This window comes from Pan troglodytes, chromosome 15, assembly GCF_028858775.2.
Source record: "Pan troglodytes isolate AG18354 chromosome 15, NHGRI_mPanTro3-v2.0_pri, whole genome shotgun sequence".
Taxonomy (NCBI): Eukaryota; Metazoa; Chordata; class Mammalia; order Primates; family Hominidae; genus Pan; species Pan troglodytes.
Window position 1 is genome coordinate 19846492 of NC_072413.2, and position 19302 is coordinate 19865793.

Here is a 19302-nt window from a genome sequence, read left to right on the forward strand (position 1 = left end):
CTTGAACTCGGGAGGCGGAGGTTGTGGTGAGCCTAGATCATGCCATTGCACTCCAGCCTGGGCAACAAGCGGGAAACTCTGTCTCAAAAAAAAAAAAAAAAAATCTGTCAACCAAATTCTCTCCTGGCTACTGCGGCCATTGTATCAATTTGATGTTAGTATTAAGATTTATCAGAACAATGTGTTTGTCTGTAAATGCATATACAGATATAACCTTAATTATTAATAGTTTCTAGGATGAGAGCCTATTATCCATCTGGTACAGAATAGACCTGTCATCAAAGGAGCTATAGATATTATGGAAATGGGAACAGGTGTGCCTGAACCAATTTCTGGTACCTACACTGATCTTAGTATGATTTCCAATGGTCTTGGCCTTCAAAAACCAATGGACATCGATAAGACTATAGATGGAAAAAAAAAAAGTGGACATTATTTCATAACTACCATTCTTCATATGGGGTGGCATATCCACTTTTTATAATTCTTCATGACCACTTCACTCAGAATACAGATGATTTTGCCCAGATACTTTTTTTTCTCATGCTTCCCTTACAATTGGTGCAATACCCAAGTACAGAAGGTCATAAGTCAGCTTGGATAATAGAACAAGATATGGGCACTAATATTAAAAAACTGTGCTCCAAAATATCAAAACGGTATCCTTTATTGACTCTGAAAGCAGTAGCTCTAGGCAGAATGCTATCTTTGACCAATCCTCTAATGCTTCTCAATTGCTAAAGATTGTTTTTTTGGGTAGTGAAAAAAAAAAAACAACCTTCTGTACAGAAACTAGTTTTTATTACTTTAGTTTTGGCCCAGAGGTAAGGGGGCAGGCTAACTCCAAATTCAACAGCTTCAAATCCTTTTTGGAATCAGATAGGATTTTAAAAACAAAACAAAAGCATAACCAAAGCAATACCCCAAATGTCTTCCAACTTCCTGTGGTGCACTGTCAACTATTACTACTACTACTGGGGTCAGAATCGAGTATAACATGAATCCCAAAGAAGCTTCTTCATTATCTTTGATTTAATTCCCTAAGAGGAGAGTATCTACTAATGTTTGGGATACAGTCAGAAATGACACATGGAGTATGAATAGCTTTGATACATGCATATATTTAATAATGAAACAATTCATCAACAGCGAAAAGAAAGTAGAAAAATTCGTAAGACCTCAGGGCTGTGGAAGAGAATGGGACATCAAGGAAAAAAGATATATATAGCAACCAACCCAGAAGGCTGCATGATAAGTGAAGCAAAGGCAAGTTTGGCTAAGATAGTATTATATGCTCTGAAAAGAGAATGGCTGGATAGATACCCACTTATGTGACTGCTTACTAGCAGGCAGCCTTACTGTATGCCTCATGGAATGGAGGCAAAAAGCCAGGGAAAGGTGGGAGGGGAGAAGGAAAAGAACAGTATAAAACCCAGGGTAAACAAATGAGAGGGGCAGAATTACAAAGAGAGGACTCTAAAGTCTTTTGTTTCCTTGAAAGTCTAAAATAAACCTTAAGTTTTTAACTACGTCAGTCAAATTCAATGAACACATAATGAGTAGCACTAGGCACTGTAAAGGAATGATAGGGGGAATAATTTATAAAAATAAAGGAATGACATGGATCCTGCTCTCAAGGAGCTTACAACTTATACGGAAAGACAAGATTCCACACAAAAACAACTGCAAACCGTATTTACATAGTAACATACATAAAAATAAATATACATATAAATAGACATATGAATAACCAACATATGAAAACTAAGGAATATTGTGTTAATAATTGCTTAGCAGTACCTAAGTCTGTTACTAAAGAAAAAATTTTGGGACTTTTAAGTATAATTAGTGGAGAGTAGGGCATGTGCAAAGGTATGGAACTAGGAATAAATGTGTCACATTCAGTAAGTAGATTAGCCTGATTGGAGTAGAAAGTCTAGGTCTAGTTAAGAAGGGAGTTTGATGAAACAGTAGAAGTCTATCTGGTGAAAGACACTACAATGTTAGATCTGGCCCCTAAAATAAAATGAACAGGGAACAAATGTTTTCTTTAGGTAATAATAAGTGGCCACATGTCCCTGACCAACTTCACTGCTCTTAAAAGTTTTGAAGTTACACTAAGAGATAGAAGCTAATAATAGGATAGTAGAGAAGTAGTACTCAGTGCTCTTGGGCAAGTAGAGGAAACTGCCTTCTACAAGAATTCTTAGGAAGTGGCAAGCAGACACCCAAAGGCAAGGAAGAAAAAAACTCAATGAAATTCTGAGGCAGAGGATCTATCAACCAAAGGCCAACTAGATCTAGGTAATTGCAAGTGTTCAAGCAGAATGTCTTTGACCCTAATTCTTAGTGGGAAGTGGATTGTATGTGCTTACAAAATTATTTATTTAGGCCAGGCACGGTGGCTCACGCCTGTAATCCAGCACTTTGGGAGGCCAAGCCGGGCGGATCACGAGGTCAAGAGATCAAGACCATCCTGGCCAACATGGTGAAACCCTGTCTCTACTAAAAATACAAAAATGAGCCAGGTGTGGTGGCACATGCCTGTAGTCCCAGCTACTCGGGAGGTTGAGGCAGGAGAACTGCTTGAACCTGGAAAGTGGAGTTGCAGTGAGCCAAGATCATGCCACTGCACTCCAGCCTGGAGACAGAGTGAGACTCCATCCCAAAAAAAAAAAAAAAAAAAAAGAAAAGAAAAAAAAATTATTTATTTATTTGAGACAGAGTTTTGCTCGTTGCCCAGGCTGCAGTGCAATGGCGTGATCTTGGCTTAGCGTAACCTTCACCTCCTGGGTTCAAGCGATTCTCCTGCCTTGGCCTCCCGAGTACCTGGGATTACAGGCATGCACCACCACACCCAGCTAATTTTGTATTTTCAGTTGAGATGGCGTTTCTCCAAGTTGGTCAGGCTGGTCTCGAACTCTTGACCTCAGGTGATCTGCCCACCTTGGCCTCCCAAAGTGCTAGGATTACAGGCATGAGCCATGGCGCCCCGCCATGAAATTATTTTTTAACTACTGTGATAATCAACTTTGATCCTAACAATTTAAGAAATTTGTATAGGAGGATAAGAAGAACCCTAATCTATAGGGAATGCTCATGTCCCTGAAGGAGGACAGGTCAGTAAGGGCCCAAATTCTCTCCTGGTCTTTAGGTGGAAAGGCAAAACATCATACTTTAAAAAGAGGCTGCTCTCAGCCAAAGCAAGAAAGACCTCTTTCATTAAGCCTATTGATCTGAAGCTATTCCAGGAAGGACAAAAAAAGTTCAAGCCAGATGTTCAGCAGCAGCCAGAGTTGGACCCTATGTCACGAGAGTTCCGCTGGGAGGCACTGGGTCCCACTGATGTTGAAATTGACTGTTGGGGCCCAATCTTGATGCCATTTGCCTGTAAAAGAAAAGAGGCATTCTGAGTGTCAGACTTGAGAAAAACAGAAAATGATGACAGGTCTCTGTGTACCTAGATTAAAAAAAAAAGGGTTGAATTGGCAGAGCTTTTAAATTGTATAATGATAGATGGGGAATGTAAGCATTCCATTCTAGGGAACCTCCAGTTGTATTCAGAACAAGCCAAAGTTAACTGCCAGCACTTCTACCCTTTCTTACTGAGTTCCCACCTCAGTGTTAAAGTGAATGAGAGACAGGAGGGGGCTATCTCTGCTTGTATCCCAGGGTAGAAAGAAAACAGAAAGGGGAGAAAGGAGGAATCATTAATTATATTTTCTAAAAGCAGATTTGACCTTGGCAGGTAACCAGATGCCCTAGCCACGCTGATGTGGAACAATAATCTGTGACAGTAAGAATAAGTTGACTACCTGTGGTCTAAATATCCTAGTTGACTACAAGTGGCTTTTGTGCACTTTTTTTTTCCTTGAGGAAATGAGGTCTCCCTATGTTGCCCAGGCTGCAGTGCAGTGGCTATTCACAGGTATGATCAGTGTGCACTATAGCTTCAAACTTCTGGCCTCAAGTGATCCTGCCTCAGCCTCCCAAGTAGCTGAGACTATGGGTGCGCCACTGCACCCCTGTGCTCATTTTAGAGATGGAGTCTCTCTTTGTTGCCCAGGCCGGTCTCAAAGTCCTGGCTTCAAGCAATCTCCCCAGCTCAGCCTCTCAAAGTGCTGAGATTATAAGCATGAGCCACCACACCTGGCCCCTGTGCTCATTTTTAAGGGACAATGTTATACTTAAATGTCATAGCTATGTGCAGAATTAGGGTGTGATTAGGTAAAAGTGGAGGAGGCAAAGTGCAGAAGTAGCATATGATTCTTTTTGTTTTGTTCCAGATTTACTTTATAGAAATTACTCTCCTAAGCAATTATGAATTATACCTCCCTTATGTTCTAGAATAGTAAAAAACTGAGGTTGACAAGAAAATCTCCCATATTGTATAAGTCTTTTAAATCACCAATAATCTCTTTAAGCATTCTGAGTGTCAGACTTGAGAAAAACAGAAAATGATGACAGGTCTCTGTGTACCTAGATTAAAAAAAAAAGGGTTGAATTGGCAGAGCTTTTAAATTGTATAATGATAGATGGGGAATGTAAGCATTCCATTCTAGGGAACCTCCAGTTGTATTCAGAACAAGCCAAAGTTAACTGCCAGCACTTCTACCCTTTCTTACCTCATTGTGGACATCAAATAAACCCTGCTGGATCTTCCTATATATTTCTTTGGCTGTGTTAATGAAGGCCTGAAAGAGACATAAATCATATCATCAGTCTCAAGTTCAGGTAGAGAAATGAGGGAAAGAGAATATTAATTATTATTCATATTTGAATTTCTAAGGTGAATTAGGAACCATTAGAAGACAGTAAAAAACATAGAAGGTCGGTTGGGTGCGGTGGCTCATGCCTGTAATCCCAGCACTTTGGGAGGCCGAAGCAGGCAAGTCACTTGAGGTCAGGAGTTCGAGACCAGCCTGCCCAACATGGTGAAACCCCGTCTCCACTAAAAATACAAAAATCAGCTGGGCGTGGTGGCGCATGCCTGTAATTCCAGTTACTCGGGGGCCGAGGCACGAAAATCGCTTAAACCCAGGAGCGCAGGTTGCAGTGAGCTGAGATCGCACCACTGCACTCCAGCCTGGGCGACAGAACAAGACTCAGTCTAAAAAAAAAAAAAAAATTAAAAAAGAAAAAAAACACAGAAGGTCCCCCAAATGTCCTTGTAAAAGCCATTAAGAGTAGTTTCAAACACAAAAGGATTATGTGGTATTCTGGTACTGACCCAAGATGTTCCTAGGCTGGCACCTTCCACAAATAAAACAAACATACTCTATTCTCCACTGGTTACCGAAGATACCATCAACACCAGGCCTAGGAATGACTACAGTAGAACCCATTAGACACTCCAACCAGAGTGATTTACTAGTAACAAGTGTGGTGTCTAATCCACACTTGCCAACTAATGTTACCCAAAGCAAAAGTAAAACCTTGGGAATCAGGGTAAAAGAAAATGGGAAAATTCCTTTAAAAGGAATGAGACATGTAGTCACTATGATCAGAAGACATTCTTTCTTTTTTTTTTTTTGGAGAGGGAGTTTCGCTCTGTTGCCTAGGCTGGAGTGCAGTGGCGGGATCTCAGTTCACTACAACCTCCGCCTCCTGGGTTCAAGCAATTCTCCTGTCTCAGCCTCCCGAGTAACTGGGACTACAGACACACGCCGCCATGACCAGCTAATTTTTTGTATTTTAGTAGAGATGGGGTTTCACCATATTGCCCAGGCTGGTCACAAACTCCTGAGCTCAGGCAATCTGCCTGCCTTGGCCTCCCAAAACGCTAGGATTACAGGCATGAGCCACCGCGCTCGGCCAAGACATCCTTTCTTTACCAATTTCTTATAGGAGAAGAGAATTCTGAATACAAGGACAAATAATGGTGTAATCTCTAAAGAGCTTTCCCCACTGTTTTCCAAATAGTACCTCTTCAACATTGCAGGCTGTTTTGGCTGAAGTTTCCATGAATATAAGTCCATGCTCCCTAGCAAAGGCCTCTCCTTCTTCTCTCTTCACATCCCTGCGGGACTCTAGGTCGCTGCAAGAGATTAATTAAGGAGAAAATTAAAAAAAAGATCCAAGTGAAAGAGGAAAGTCTACTTCTAAAAGAATTCCGTCGTGGTTTCAACTGCCAGTTATTTCATAAAGAATGTAGATCCTACATGATACTCTCTTATACAGAGTTACTGATTTTTGTAGCATCTTGGAAAATATTCTTTAGTTTTGGGACAGCTGCTGCATAGTTGAAGATAATACCTCACTCTATTACAGAGAAAATGGCTTATCAAGGGTTAGGCAAGCCCCCATAGTTACACAAAGCTTATGCTCTATTGCTTGTTTTTCCAATGAGATCAAGGAGAGCAAAGTATAGATGAGGAAAAAAAAAAACTTGGCTGGGCACAGTGGCTCATGCCTGTAATCCCAGCTCTTTGGGATGCCGAGGCAGGTGGATCACGAGTTCAGGAGTTCAAGACCAGCCTGGCCAAGATGGTGAAATTCCGTCTCTACTAAAAATACAAAAATTAGCTGAGTATGGTGGCAGGTGCCTGTAATCCCAGCTACTCGGGAGGCTGAGGCAAGAGAATTGCTTGAACACGGGAGGCGGAAGTTGCAGTAAACTGAGATTGCGCCATTGCACTCCAGCCTCAGCGACAGAGCAAGACTGTCTCTTGCAGGGGGAAGAAAAAAAGGAAAACTCTAGTTACTAGAAAGCAGAAAAGTCATAAGATGTCCCATCCAGCAGTGATGAGCATCTTCCTTTTTTACTGGAATCAAGCCACAAGAAGAGAATGAGCCAGGAATAAGGAAAACACAGTTGTCTTAATTCTCACTGGTTTCGTTACTAGTGCATATAAAAGCAGCTTGCCACCAGGGAATTCAGAGACAGTGATATGGATAAAATTAGGTGAAAAAAAAGATAAGAGCTAAGGACTGAAAAAGGGAATAAAAATGGCAACAAAAGACCTTATGAAAAACAGGATAAAAGGCTGCAGAGCTGGGCGTGGTGGCTCATGCCTATAATCCCAGCACTGTGGGAGGCTGAGGCAGGAGGATTACTTGAGCCCAGGAGTTTAAGACCAGCCTGCACAATACGGTGAGACCCTGTCTCTACAAAAATTTAAAAATCAGCAGAGCGTGGTGACACATGCCTGTAGTCCCAGCTACGTGAGAGGCTGAGGTGAGAGGATCTCTTGAGCCCTGGAAACAGGTTGCCGTGAGCTGAGCACGTTACTGTACTCCAGCCTGGGCAACAGCACGAGACCTTATCGCAAAAAAAAAAAACAAAACCAAAAAAACAAACTGAAGAATAAGGCAAGGTTGGGCTGTTTGTGATTCATATTTTTCAATTTGAAAATTTTCATTTGGGAGGTTTCCAGTTTTCCAACTCCTTGGAAAAAAAGTGTAAGACCATTAAAGAACAACAAATCTACAATATTTTAATTTATTATACCATCAGCTGTGTGAAGACCAGGGAAGATCTAAATGTCAACCCTCCCAAATTTGTACCTCTAGCCCAGATGCTTGACTAAGCACCAGATTTGTACATTTGTGAATTCTTCATTTCCACACTGATACATAAAACGGACTTCAAACTTAACACATCAAAATGGAACTTCTTTTCCCCCAGCCTGTTTGCTGCAGGCTTCTGTATCTCAGTAAATGGCATAAGCCAAAAACCAAAGTGTTATTATTGATACCCTTTCCTCCCTACTCCAAATATCTAATCCATTCCAAAGTGAAGTACTTCCAATATGTACCTTAAAATCATCCTTTCTTTCTCTTTCCAGGGTCACTTCCTAGACCAAGCCACCATTCTTTCTCATGTGGACTATTGCAACTGGGATCCTACTTCAGTCCTTGTTCTCCTCCAGAGTGATCTTTTAAAATCTGATCAAGCCACTTCTCTACTTAAAACTTTAAAATGCTTCAGGTGTATTTATTTATTATTATTTTTAATCCCCCATCTCCCAAGCTTCAATTTCCATGTATTTAGAATAAAATCCAAAACCCTTACTCAGGCCTCTAAGGTGCTATAAAATCTGGTCCCTACCTACTTTTCCAACCTCATCTTGCACTATTCCCTCTTGATTTAGTCCAATCACACTAGGTTTCTTTCAATAAACATGTCAAGCTTCTTCCAAGTTCAAGGTGTTTGTATAGTTTGTTCCCCCCAAGTAATACCCTTTTAAAAAATCTTTGCCCAGCAGGCTCTTGCCCATCCTTCAGATCCCAGCTTAATATCACTCCTAATCAAAAGTAGGTACCCTGTTATTCTTTCGTAGCACCCTTTTTCCTCCATTGCATTTATCACAATTTACAATTTGATACAAATAATTTTATATTTAACATCTATGCCCCCACTAGACTGTAAGCTGCACAAGAGCAGGGGGACGACTTTTTTCCACCTTGCAAACTCAGAATCTGGCACAGTCGTTTTCAATATATTGACTGATACACTAAAAATAATTAGCAGGATGGGTGTGGTGGCTCACGCCTGTAATCCCAGCACTTTGGGAGGCCGAGGCAGGCGGATCGCCTGAGGTCGGGAGTTCAAGACCAGCCTGACCAACATGGAGAAACCCCGTCTATACTAAAAATACAAAAAAATTAACTGGGCTTGGTGGCACATGCCTGTAATCCCAGCTATTCGGGAGACTGAGGCAGGAGAATCGCTTGAACCCAGGAGGTGGAGGTTGCAGTAAGACGAGATCACGCCATTGCGCTCTAGCCTGGGTGACAAGAGTGAAACTCCATCTCATAACAAACAAATGAAAACAAACAAACAAACAAAAAACCAATTAGCCTGTGGCCACAGTTCTCAAATAGTACACTCTGGGCACTACTACAAACTCACAAGGGTGCCATGGGATACCTCAAACTTTTGAGAAAAACACAGTAACACTCAACACAAGGATACTTACTACATGAATTACAAGCTTAAGACAGTTGCAATGTCAATATCAGACCATGATAAAATTCGTTCAATATCTTCATATCTCTGAGAAGCTGTTTCTGGCAGTTGCTGTTATAAAAAAGCAAGCACTACACAAAAATCAATATGGAATGGGAAATGAGAGTAGCAGTGTGCAATCGTGATTCCAAGGTTTGAGAAGCTATGCAGTGCCCAACAGACACATAGAGGTCTTTAGTAAGTAACTGTTGCTATTTAAGAATGAAATAATTTTTTTTTTTTTTGAGACAAAGTCTCACTCTGTCGCCCTGGCTGGAGTGCAGTGGCACTATCTCAGCTCACTGCAACCTCCGCCTCCCGAGTTCAAGCAATTCTCCTGCCTCAAGCTCCCAAATAGCTGGGACTAGAGGTGCGCGCCACCACGCCTGGCTACTTTTTGTATTTTTTCAGTACAGACGGGGTTTCACCATATTGGCCAGGCTGGTCTTGAACTCCTGACCTTCCAATCTACCCGCCTCGGCCTCCCAAAGTGCTAGGATTACGGGCTTGAGCCACCACGCCTGGCATATTTTTTCTTTTTTTTATATAGGGTCTCACTCCTGTTGCTGAGGCAGGAGTGCAGTGGTACAATTACAGCTTCATTGCAGCCTCGACCTCACAGGCCCAAGTGATCCTCCCACCTCATTTAAAAATTTTTTTGTATAAACAAGGTCTCACTATGTTGCCCAGGCTGGTCTTGAACTTATGGGCTCAAGCAATCCTTCCAGAGCTGGGATTACAGGCATACGCCACTGCGCCTGGCCTTTTTATTTTCAAACAGTTACTAAGCGGTTATAAAAAATACTCATGTTGTTTGGGTATAACTATTTAACAAAACTATTAGGTATTTCTTTTGGCCTATGGGTGTCAAGAAAAATTTACTGATAACAACCAGTGTTGTTAAGGATGTAGAGAAACTGGAATCCTTGTACATTGCTGGAAAGAATGTAAAATGAGACAGCTGCTATGGAAAATGGTATGGTGGTTCTTCAAAAAATAAAAGAATTACCGTATGATCCAGCAATCCCACTTCTGGGCATATACCCAAAAGAATTCAGAGCTGGGACTTGAACAGATCCATGTTCATAGCAGCATTATTCACAATAGTCAAAGGATAGCAGCAACCCAAGTCCATGGACAGACGGATAAACAAAATGTGGTATATGCATACAATGAATATTACTCATCTTTAAAAAGGAAGGAAATTCTGACACATGCTACAATATGGATAAACCTCGAAGACATTATGCTAAGTGAAATAAGCCAGTCACAAAAGCACAAATATTACATGAGTCTACTTGTATGAGGTACCAGTAGTAGTCAAATTCATAGAGAAAGTAGAATGATGGCTGTCAGGGGCTGAGGGATGAGGGGGATGGGGGAGGGAAGATGGAGAGTTAGTGTTGAATGTGTGTAGAGTTTGAGAAGATGAAAAAGTTCTGGAGATGGATGTTGGTGATGGCTGTGGAACAATGGATATTCTTAATGCTACAGAACTGTATGCTTAAAAATAGTTAAAATGGTAAATTTTGTGTCATATATGTTTTATCACAACAAAATATTTTTTTTTTACTGAAACACTAAGACCACTATAAACTGAGAAAGTTTGGGGATCAAGATATTCAATGTGCATAGAGTACCTAGATGACTCCTGTTAACTATTATTCACATGGATACAATTTTACCTCTTATTCCCAATGAGCATGATAACCATGTTGGAACTAGAGTGCTGCCGGGCATCCTCTAACCATGAGGTCAGGTGGTTGAAGGTTTCACGCCTACAGCAGAAAAATTTAGAATGTGGGTCAGAGACACATTTCAAAAGGCCAAAACAACTCCCAAGTGTATACGAAAAGAGAGGAAGCCATATGTGTAAAGAAAAATATTAGAGAGGCCATTCCTAGTTAACATCCTTAACAGAATCAGTTGATAGAAAAAAAAAAAAAGCTTTAGAGGATTTAGGGAAGAATCTCCCTCCCATGCACCAGATCTGGCTCACCTTGTAATGTCGTACACCAGCAGTGCTCCAGCTGCTCCCCTGTAGTAGGAACGGGTGATAGAACGGAAGGATTCTTGCCCAGCCTTTCCCACCAACATGGCAACAAAAAATCCCAACAAAACCAGGTTATTTCCACAGAACTGACTTGATCACATGCCACCCTAATACAAAGGACTTAACTAAAAGAAGAATTTATATTACGAAAAGAGAATTAGGGAAAGAAAACATGCCTGCCCGAGAAGAAACCCAAGTGGGAAATGAGTATTTTTCTATGGGAGTGCATTGATATTTTGGGCAGTCACTTACTCTTCCTGAGAGACTGTCCATCAGATTAGTGGATGTTTAGCATCCTAGATCCCAGTCACTAAATACCTGTGGCACCCCAGTCAGCATGATAAAGACGATGAAGACATTTGCATACATTTCCCAATATCCTCATAAAAGAACAACTGGAAATAGGACTGGAAACGGAGTGTATGTCATTTTTTTCAATCCCAAATATGATATTGAACACACCATATTAATCTTTCTGTTCCTATTTCTTTATCTGTAAAAAGGAAAGTTATCTTAGAATGCCAAAACCTGGTCTAATAGAAATTTCATTCCAATGAATCAATATAAAAATTAGATTAAAAGCACTTCAACTGATTATCTTCTAACTGACCTTTAGTGTTCCACTGATAATGCAGGACTACCTAGATGTCCCTTGCTGCGCTTCTGTCACGGGAAATAGGAATAACGAACAGAGAAAGAAGCCCAGGGCCCAGCATAGAGTTTTCCTAGAAAAATCCAAATGTTCACACTCTAATCTCGTTTCCAGTTGGACAAAGATATTAAGCTCTATTTAAAACTGAGTAATTTATTAATGCCCCCATAATACTGGGTACTTTTGCTTCCTTGATGGACTAGTTCTTTTTTTTTCCTTTAGGGAAAACAAAAACATTTTTTAAATAATGTGAATACCCTGTACATTGAATCTATCCTATTAAGAAAGTTTTCACATTCTTGAAATAATTTATCCTTACATCCCTACATAACAGGAGGTAAGACTATAATTTATAGGTTACAAATGGGAGACTCATGATTAAGGATGTGGGAAAATAAATGGCTTTCTCATAGTATAATACCAGTAACAGTGGTAACACTAATTATAACACTGCAATAGTACTATAAACTACTTTTTGGCATATAAAATGTGCTAGGAACTTTAAGAGACAATTACATATATTATTTCATTTACTTCTCTTAGCAACCCTGGGACCGATATTATTATTCCTTTTTTTTTTTTTTTTTGAGAGGGGAGTCTCGCTCTGTTGCCCGGGCTGGAGTGCAGTGGCGCAATCTTGGCTCACTGCAACCTCTGCCTCCCAGGTTCAAGCAATTCTCCTTGCTTCAGCCTCCCAATTAGCTGGGATTACAGGCGCCCACCACCATGCCTGGCTAATTTTTTTGTATTTTTGGTAGAGATGGGTTTTCACTATGTTGGCTAGGCTGGTCTTGAACTCCTGACCTCATGACCCACCCGCCTTGGCCTCCCAAAGTGCTGGGATTACAGGCATGAGCCACCGCGCCTGGCTTATTATTTCCTTTTAAAAATGGGGAAAATGAGGCTCATACAAGTTTAATAAACGGCCCCAAATCATAAAGCTTATTAAGTGCTAGAGCCATAATTTAAACTTAGGATCTTAGTACTTCCTAGGACAAAAACTTGTCCTCTTAGCCACTATATCATATAACCTAAACTGGGGTTTGTAGGTGAGAAGAGAATTCCAGTATACTAAGTCTAAGGTTAATTTTCCAACAACAGAAGAATCTCTTTCTATAAGAATCATAGAAACATTTGAGTGAGTTGCATAGCTGTTAGAGAATCAGAATCGGAAAATAAAAACTAATTCTAAAGTCCCCTGTCATAATACTAATAATATTTTAAGATTAAAAAAATACTTACAGTTTTATATTTACTCCCTAATGTCTTACGTTATTTGGGTCTTGTTTTCCTTTTAGCGCTTACTTTTTCTCCTCTTCTGCTATGGTTGTAAGCCTCCCTCTACTTTCCTCACAGCCTACCAAGAACTAAAAGGGAAAGTTTGAGGGAGGCCCACATGATGGTTCAATCACATGGCAGCATTTAACCTTAGCAGCTGAAAAAGCTATCAGTGGGTCATGAGAAAACCTTTTAAAATCAAATCACTCACCAGGCGCAGTGGCTCATGCCTGTAATCCCAGCACTCTGGGAGGCCAAGGCGGGCAGATCAGGAGGTCAGGAGTTTGAGACCAGCCTGACCAACATGGTGAAACCCCATCTCTGCTAAAAATACAAAAAAAAAAAAAAAAAAATAGGTGGGCGTGGTGGTGCATGCCTGTAATCCCAGCTACTCAGGAGGCTAAGGCAGAACTGCTTGAGCCCGGGAGGCAGAGACTGCAGTAAGCCGAGATGGTGCTATTGCACTCCAGCCTGGGTGACAGAGTGAGACTCTGTCTAAATTTAAAAAAAAAAAAAAAATCACTCTACTTCATCTCAATCCAGTTCATGAGCCAAAGTTTGTGAACCAGTAAGCTAGAAAGAGTGAGCCGTTCAATTTGGGCTTGTCTATATCAGTCTCAGGTATCCTTGTCCATCCCCAGTAAAAAAATCTGAAGCAGCAGGCTGGGCACCGTGGATCATGCCTATAATCCCAGCACTTTGGGAGGCCAAGGTGGGCAGATCATTTGAGCTCAGGAGTTTGAGACCAGCCTGGGCAACATGGTGAAACCACGCCTCTAAAAAAAATACAAAAAATTAGCCAGGTGTGATGGCACACATCTGTAGTCCCAGCTACTTGAGGGGCTGAGGTGGGAGGACTGGTTGAGCCGGGGAGGTTGAGGGTGCAATGAGTGGAGATGGTGCCACTGCACTCCAGCTTGGGTGACAGAGCAAGACCCTGTCAAAAAAAAAAAAAAAAAAGAAAAGAAAAGATGCAGCAGCAACGAACTAAGATGAAGGTTTTTTTTTCCTTTTTTTTTTTTGAGAGGGAGTCTCGCTCTGTTGCCCAGGCTGGAGTGCAGTGGCATGATCTTGGCTCACTGCAACCTCCGCCTCCCAGGTTCAAGTGATTCTCCTGCCTCAGCCTCCCCAGTAGCTGGCATTACAGGCGCCCGCCACCACACCTGGCTAATTTTTGTATTTTTAGTAGAGATGGGGTTTCACCATGTTGGCCAGGCTAGTCTCAAACTCCTGACCTCAGGTGATCTGCCCGCCTCAGCCTCCCAAAGTGCTGGAATTACAGGCATGAGCCACCACACCCAGCCTAGATGAAGGTTTGATAAGATAATTAATAGCTTTCTAATCTCTCCCAAGTGGAAGCATCATACTATATTGTTTAAGATATACAGTTTGAAGTATCAACTCCTAGAAAGTCAGATACACCATTTTCCTAAGAATCAAAATGCATTCCTTCCAATGAACGGTTTATTAAGGAAAAAAAAATTTCAACTGCATTCCAAAGTAAAATACAAACCAATTTGATATTATTTGATCAGTATTTTATATTACAGTAAAATACCTATTCATTAGCATGATTATTTAGGAATACGTATACGCGTGCGCGCGCGCGCACACACACACACACACACACACGATTTTTAAAAATATGCTTCTCTAAATCCATATAAATGCCAGAACAAAAACAACAAAAACCTTTGGACAACCTGATCTCTTTAAAATACCTATCACAGTAATCCCTAAACATTTTCATGTAGGATGGGTTTGGAAGTAAGTGAGAGAATGGGTCAATAAAGTGGGAAGCTAAGATGGGTAAACAATGGGCAGGAGATCAGGGCTGACAACGGAGAAATGACCAGACTTACCCAAAAGGCGACAGACTAGACGGACACGTTATTATAGGTATGAATCTTTTAAAATGTTCAAAATAAATAGAAAACCACAGTGTTCTGAAACTGGTTCCTTTTTATGATTTAGCAAATATTAATCTCAAGACAATTTTAAGAGGGAAGAGAAAAGAACTAGGCCAGTTGGATGACCGTGTAGTTCTTAAGGATTCTGTCCAAAGTCGTGGCTCTCAACTTTCTTTTTTTGTTTGTTTTTCTTTGTATGCTCTCTCAGCAGAATCAAGCTCTCAACTTTCTTACTTTCATGATCCAACCATGTCCCATGTGAGTGCTTAAAAAAAAAAAGGCCATTGCCATGACCATTCCATTAAATGGCACTTATTGGGTTTTTTTCCCCAGCATCAAAACATTCATCTGGGCCAGGTGCCAAGGCTCAGGCCTGTAATCCCAACACTTTGGGAGGCTGAGGAGGGCGGATCACTTGAGTCCAGGAATTCGAGACCAGCCTGGGAAACATGTTGAAACCCCCGTCTCTACAAAAAATACAAAAATTCCCCAGTGCAGGGGGTCAGGGGATAGATCTGTAGAGATAGACGGATAGATGGATGGATAGACAGACGAACTTAAGCTTCAACCACTTTAAGACATACACTTGCGTGTGGTGAGGAGCACTGGGGAGGGAAGGAGAGGAAAGGGAGGAAAAGAAAAAAGGAAAAATAATGTGTACACTGTTTGCAGATATAATGGCTTTAGCTCTCAGTTCAGAGAAGAAACAGAATCACATAGTAAGAAGTAAGCAAAAAAAGTAAGAGATTTTAGCCAAATATTATTTACTAGCTATTTACTAGCTCCCTTTAACTAGAATGGAGACTAAGGTATTATTTTACTTAGGGGGAAAAATGTACAAATCAAATGAGATAATGCACATGAAAGCAATTTATCTGGATAGGGCAAAACTACACTAAGCCAAGCTAAATTTTGGCATTACTACATGTATCAGATTTGAAAATATGTACAAGCTTTTGACAGAATTTCCATTTCTGGGCAGGTATTCCACAAAAATTCTCAAATATTGGCATAAAAACTTTGTAAATAAGAATGTTCAGGCTGGGCACTGTGGCTCACGCCTGTAATCCCAGCATTTTGAGAGGCCTAGGTGGGTGGATCACCTGAGGTCAGTTCAAGACCAGCCTGGCCACCATGGCAAAACCCCATCTCTATTAAAAATACAAAAAACGTCCGGGAGTGGTGGCTCACACCTGTAATCCCGGCACTTTGGGAGGCTGATGTGGGCGGATCACGAGGTCAGGAGATCGATACCATGCTGGTTAACACGGTGAAACCCCGTCTCTACTAAAAATACAAAAAATTAGCCAGGCGTGGTGTTGGGCGCCTGTAGTCCCAGCTATTCGGGAGGCTGAGACAGGAGAATGGCATGAACCCGGGAGGCGGAGCTTGCAGTGAGCTGAGATTGCGCCACTGCACTCCAGCCTGGGCGACAGAGTAAGACTCCGTCTCAGAAAAAAAATACAAAAAATACAAAAAACATTAGCCACGTGTGGTGGTGGGTGCCTGTAATCCTGGCTACTCAGGAGGCTGAGGCTGGCGAATTGCTTGAACCCAGGAGGTGGAGGTCGCGGTGAGCCAAGATTACGCCATTGCATTCCAGCCTGGGTGACAAGAGTGAATCTCTGTCTCAAAAAAAAGAATGTTCAGTGAAATTTTGCAATAATTAAAAACTGGAAAACAACCCAAATTTCTATCAGTGGGATGATGGTTACATAAATCATGCTACTGACATTCCATGACTATGCAGTGGTTAAAAGGAATGAGATAGATTTATATGTATTGATATGGAAAGGTCCCCACAACATAGAGATTGTTTAATATACAATCTAAGTCACACAACTAGGTCTACTCTGTCACGATTCTATACATGTAAACACTAATAAAAACAAAACTACTACCATATATTTCTATGTGTTTACATGTATGTATCTAAATGCATAGAAAAAGTCTGAAAGCATACACATGGAATCATCAGTAATGATTTCCCTGCTAGAGTACCAACCAAGATGGGAAGGGAGAAAGAGTTTATGTATAAAAAGGGGACATTTACTTTCTACTCTATAAATTTATATTGTTTGATTTTATTTTTACTAGAATAAACTATTACTTGGATCGTTTACAACACAAAGATATAGCATCCAGAATTTGTAACTGTAACAGAATCAAAAGCTTCTTTGATTTCACCTTTCCCCTACTTTATCCCCACCATTAGTCCCACCCTCATCGCCCCTTTCCTTTGCATCAGCTTTTCTTGTTATACTTGGATATTGGTCAGAGACTAAATTATTTTGTACTCTCACCGTATCCCAGATTTGCAGTTTGATTTGTTTTCCATCAATGTTGACCATACGAGCTCCAAACTCCACACCTGTCGGTAAAGACCGAGAGAAAGAATGTGATTCTCATGAACAGCAGCCACGTGGAGTGGGAGGTTCCTGCTTTTCCTCAATGTGTTATAACCATCCTTTGTCTGAACTCAGTGCCACTAATTCCATTATTGCTGCCTATTTGCTCCAATTAATTTTGTTTCTTAAGGTTCTTCATTTCCCTTCTAGAATTAAAAAATTGTGCTCAATGACCTCAGGAATGTAACCAAAAAGCAGATATGGGAAAATAAAACCAATTAAGAAGTCAAATTTAAAAAGGTGAATACTTTTTTAGCAATGTTAGGTTAATGCTTAAATTTGATTAGGTAACATTTAGTTTTGTAACTTTTCCAAAAAACTAAAAATTTTGGAAATATTTCCTGACACTTTCTCAGTCACTCTTTAGTCTCTACTTAAAACAATATTTATTTTTTTGCAATTCCAGATTTTTTTCTTTAAGAAAAGAGCCTAAGAAATAGGTTCTCAGAAACAATACTTTTTTTTTTTTTTTTTTTTTTTTGAGATGGAGTCTCGCTCCGTCACCCAGGCTGGAGTGCAGTGGTGCGATCTCGGCTCACTGCAGCCTCCACCTCCTGAGTTCAAGTGATTCTCCTGCCTTAGCCTCCCAAGTAAGTACCTTACAGGCACACGCCACAACGCCCACCTAATTTTTTTAACAATACATTTTACATTTCCAATAACTGCCAGAGGCACAATTAAGCATTGTTGCCTTGTTAAGCATTGTATCATTAGCCCCTATCACAAAGTGAGAATTCGCTCAATATTCCCTTTAAAATACCTTTTAGTTGATACTGCCAAATCTTTTTCTAACCCCATCAATTATCTGACTCTAAATAAATCCGTTAGGAACAGTGGTAGCTTCAGATTTCCATACAGGTGGGACTTGGAAGTAGCAATATGGTTAAGAATGGGGATGTAGGGGTTTATTTAGAAACTGCATTTGCATGGCAAGAAAGCTAGTTTCATATATGTTGTTTATTTGGACTGGGGTTACGGAGATAACGAAGAGGGGGTAGTTAAAAGCCTCTTCAGGCCATGCCTTATCACAAATGTGTAGGAAAGGTTAATATTTTCCAGGATCCCCAGTGCGTTTGAGGAACTGTTAACACACTCTTTCATTTAAAAGGAAACTTTTTAGTTTTATTTTTCTATTAATTCTAAGGCAAGGATGACTCTTCAATTTGCTTCTTCACCAATATAAAAAATGTCCATGTATTGGTGTTTACTTTTTAAAAGTAAGGCTGGTATTAATTTACCTCAAAGCACAGATGAGTTTATAAATAAGCAGTTATGCTTTCGTGGGATTTTCCATAAACATACAAATTGTATTTGAAAAAAAATTATATGACGAGTCTATACCTCACACTCTAAAAAGTTACCTTTTAATTATATACACTACTCCCCACATATCAACGTTTCATTGGTCACTTCATTAACATAAGTTTGGACTAGTTTAAAGTAGTGAGGGGTAACTTTTTACTTCGAACACTGAAGGCTGCTAACTTTCCACTTTAGCAATTTAACTAGTCAGGTTTTATCATCTGTTCTGGAACAAGTAGATGCACTTACCTATTGTGAGGTCGTGGACAGGCTGGAACCGCTTATCTGTAAACTGGAGCAGGAGGCATGACTTCCCCACACCTGAAAGAGAAAGCACACTCCCGGAATCACGCAGCCCTGGAACACCTGCCAGAGTATGGTCTTCCCCGGCCAGAGAAGGGGGGCTCCCGAGCCCCGCCCCCCGGCCGCCCCGAACCGCCCCGCCCGTCTCGAATCGCCCAGCCCACAAAGTGAGCCCCGCCCCCGCCACCCAATTTGGGAGCTTCGAATGCCCGCCCCAGCCTTGAAGGCGAACCACCTGAGGGTTACCTGTGTCTCCGATGATGATATACTTGAAGAGATAAGCATAAGTCATGGTGTCGCGTCCTCTGGGTTCCGGGTCCGCCCGACTTCTACAGCCACTTACCTCCGACCTCTCTAGCCACTCAATCTACCGATCTTCTTCTTCTCCCCCTTCCCCCCCTCTCCCCCGCCCCTCCGGCTCCTCTAGCCCAGATCACGTCTCTATT

The 19302-nt window shown here is 41.0% G+C and overlaps 1 protein-coding gene across 2 annotated transcripts; it reads right to left on the bottom strand.

Annotated features, from left to right (window-relative positions):
- Positions 1 to 1101: 1101 nt before the first annotated feature.
- On the bottom strand, positions 1102 to 19238 carry RAB2B (RAB2B, member RAS oncogene family). Of its 2 annotated transcripts, XR_010151069.1 has the most exons (9): positions 19103 to 19238; positions 18803 to 18874; positions 17147 to 17214; positions 10950 to 11032; positions 10636 to 10728; positions 5926 to 6037; positions 4626 to 4694; positions 2997 to 3388; positions 1102 to 2412 (listed from the first exon to the last, which is right to left on the bottom strand). XR_010151069.1 is itself a non-coding variant. In XM_024348641.3 (8 exons), exons 1-8 carry the CDS (start codon positions 19146 to 19148, stop codon positions 3281 to 3283), a joined length of 651 nt encoding a protein of 216 aa, XP_024204409.1. In that variant the 5' UTR covers positions 19149 to 19238; the 3' UTR covers positions 1102 to 3280. The 2 variants fall into 2 exon arrangements, 1 of the variants encoding a protein (XP_024204409.1); XM_024348641.3 differs by having other exon boundaries at positions 1102 to 3388.
- Positions 19239 to 19302: the final 64 nt, after the last annotated feature.

What these genes read in the sequence shown, in the direction of transcription:
- RAB2B (XM_024348641.3), bottom strand. Translation starts at nt 19,148, where the DNA reads ATGACTTATGCTTATCTCTTCAAGTATATCATCATCGGAGACACAG. An exon ending in TGTCCACGACCTCACAATAG is followed by an intron (nt 17,215 to 18,802) that starts GTAAGTGCATCT and finishes CTTTACCGACAG; the next exon opens with GTGTGGAGTTTGGAGCTCGT. An exon ending in AACTGCAAATCTGGGATACG is followed by an intron (nt 11,033 to 17,146) that starts GTGAGAGTACAA and finishes TTGGTGGGAAAG; the next exon opens with GCTGGGCAAGAATCCTTCCG.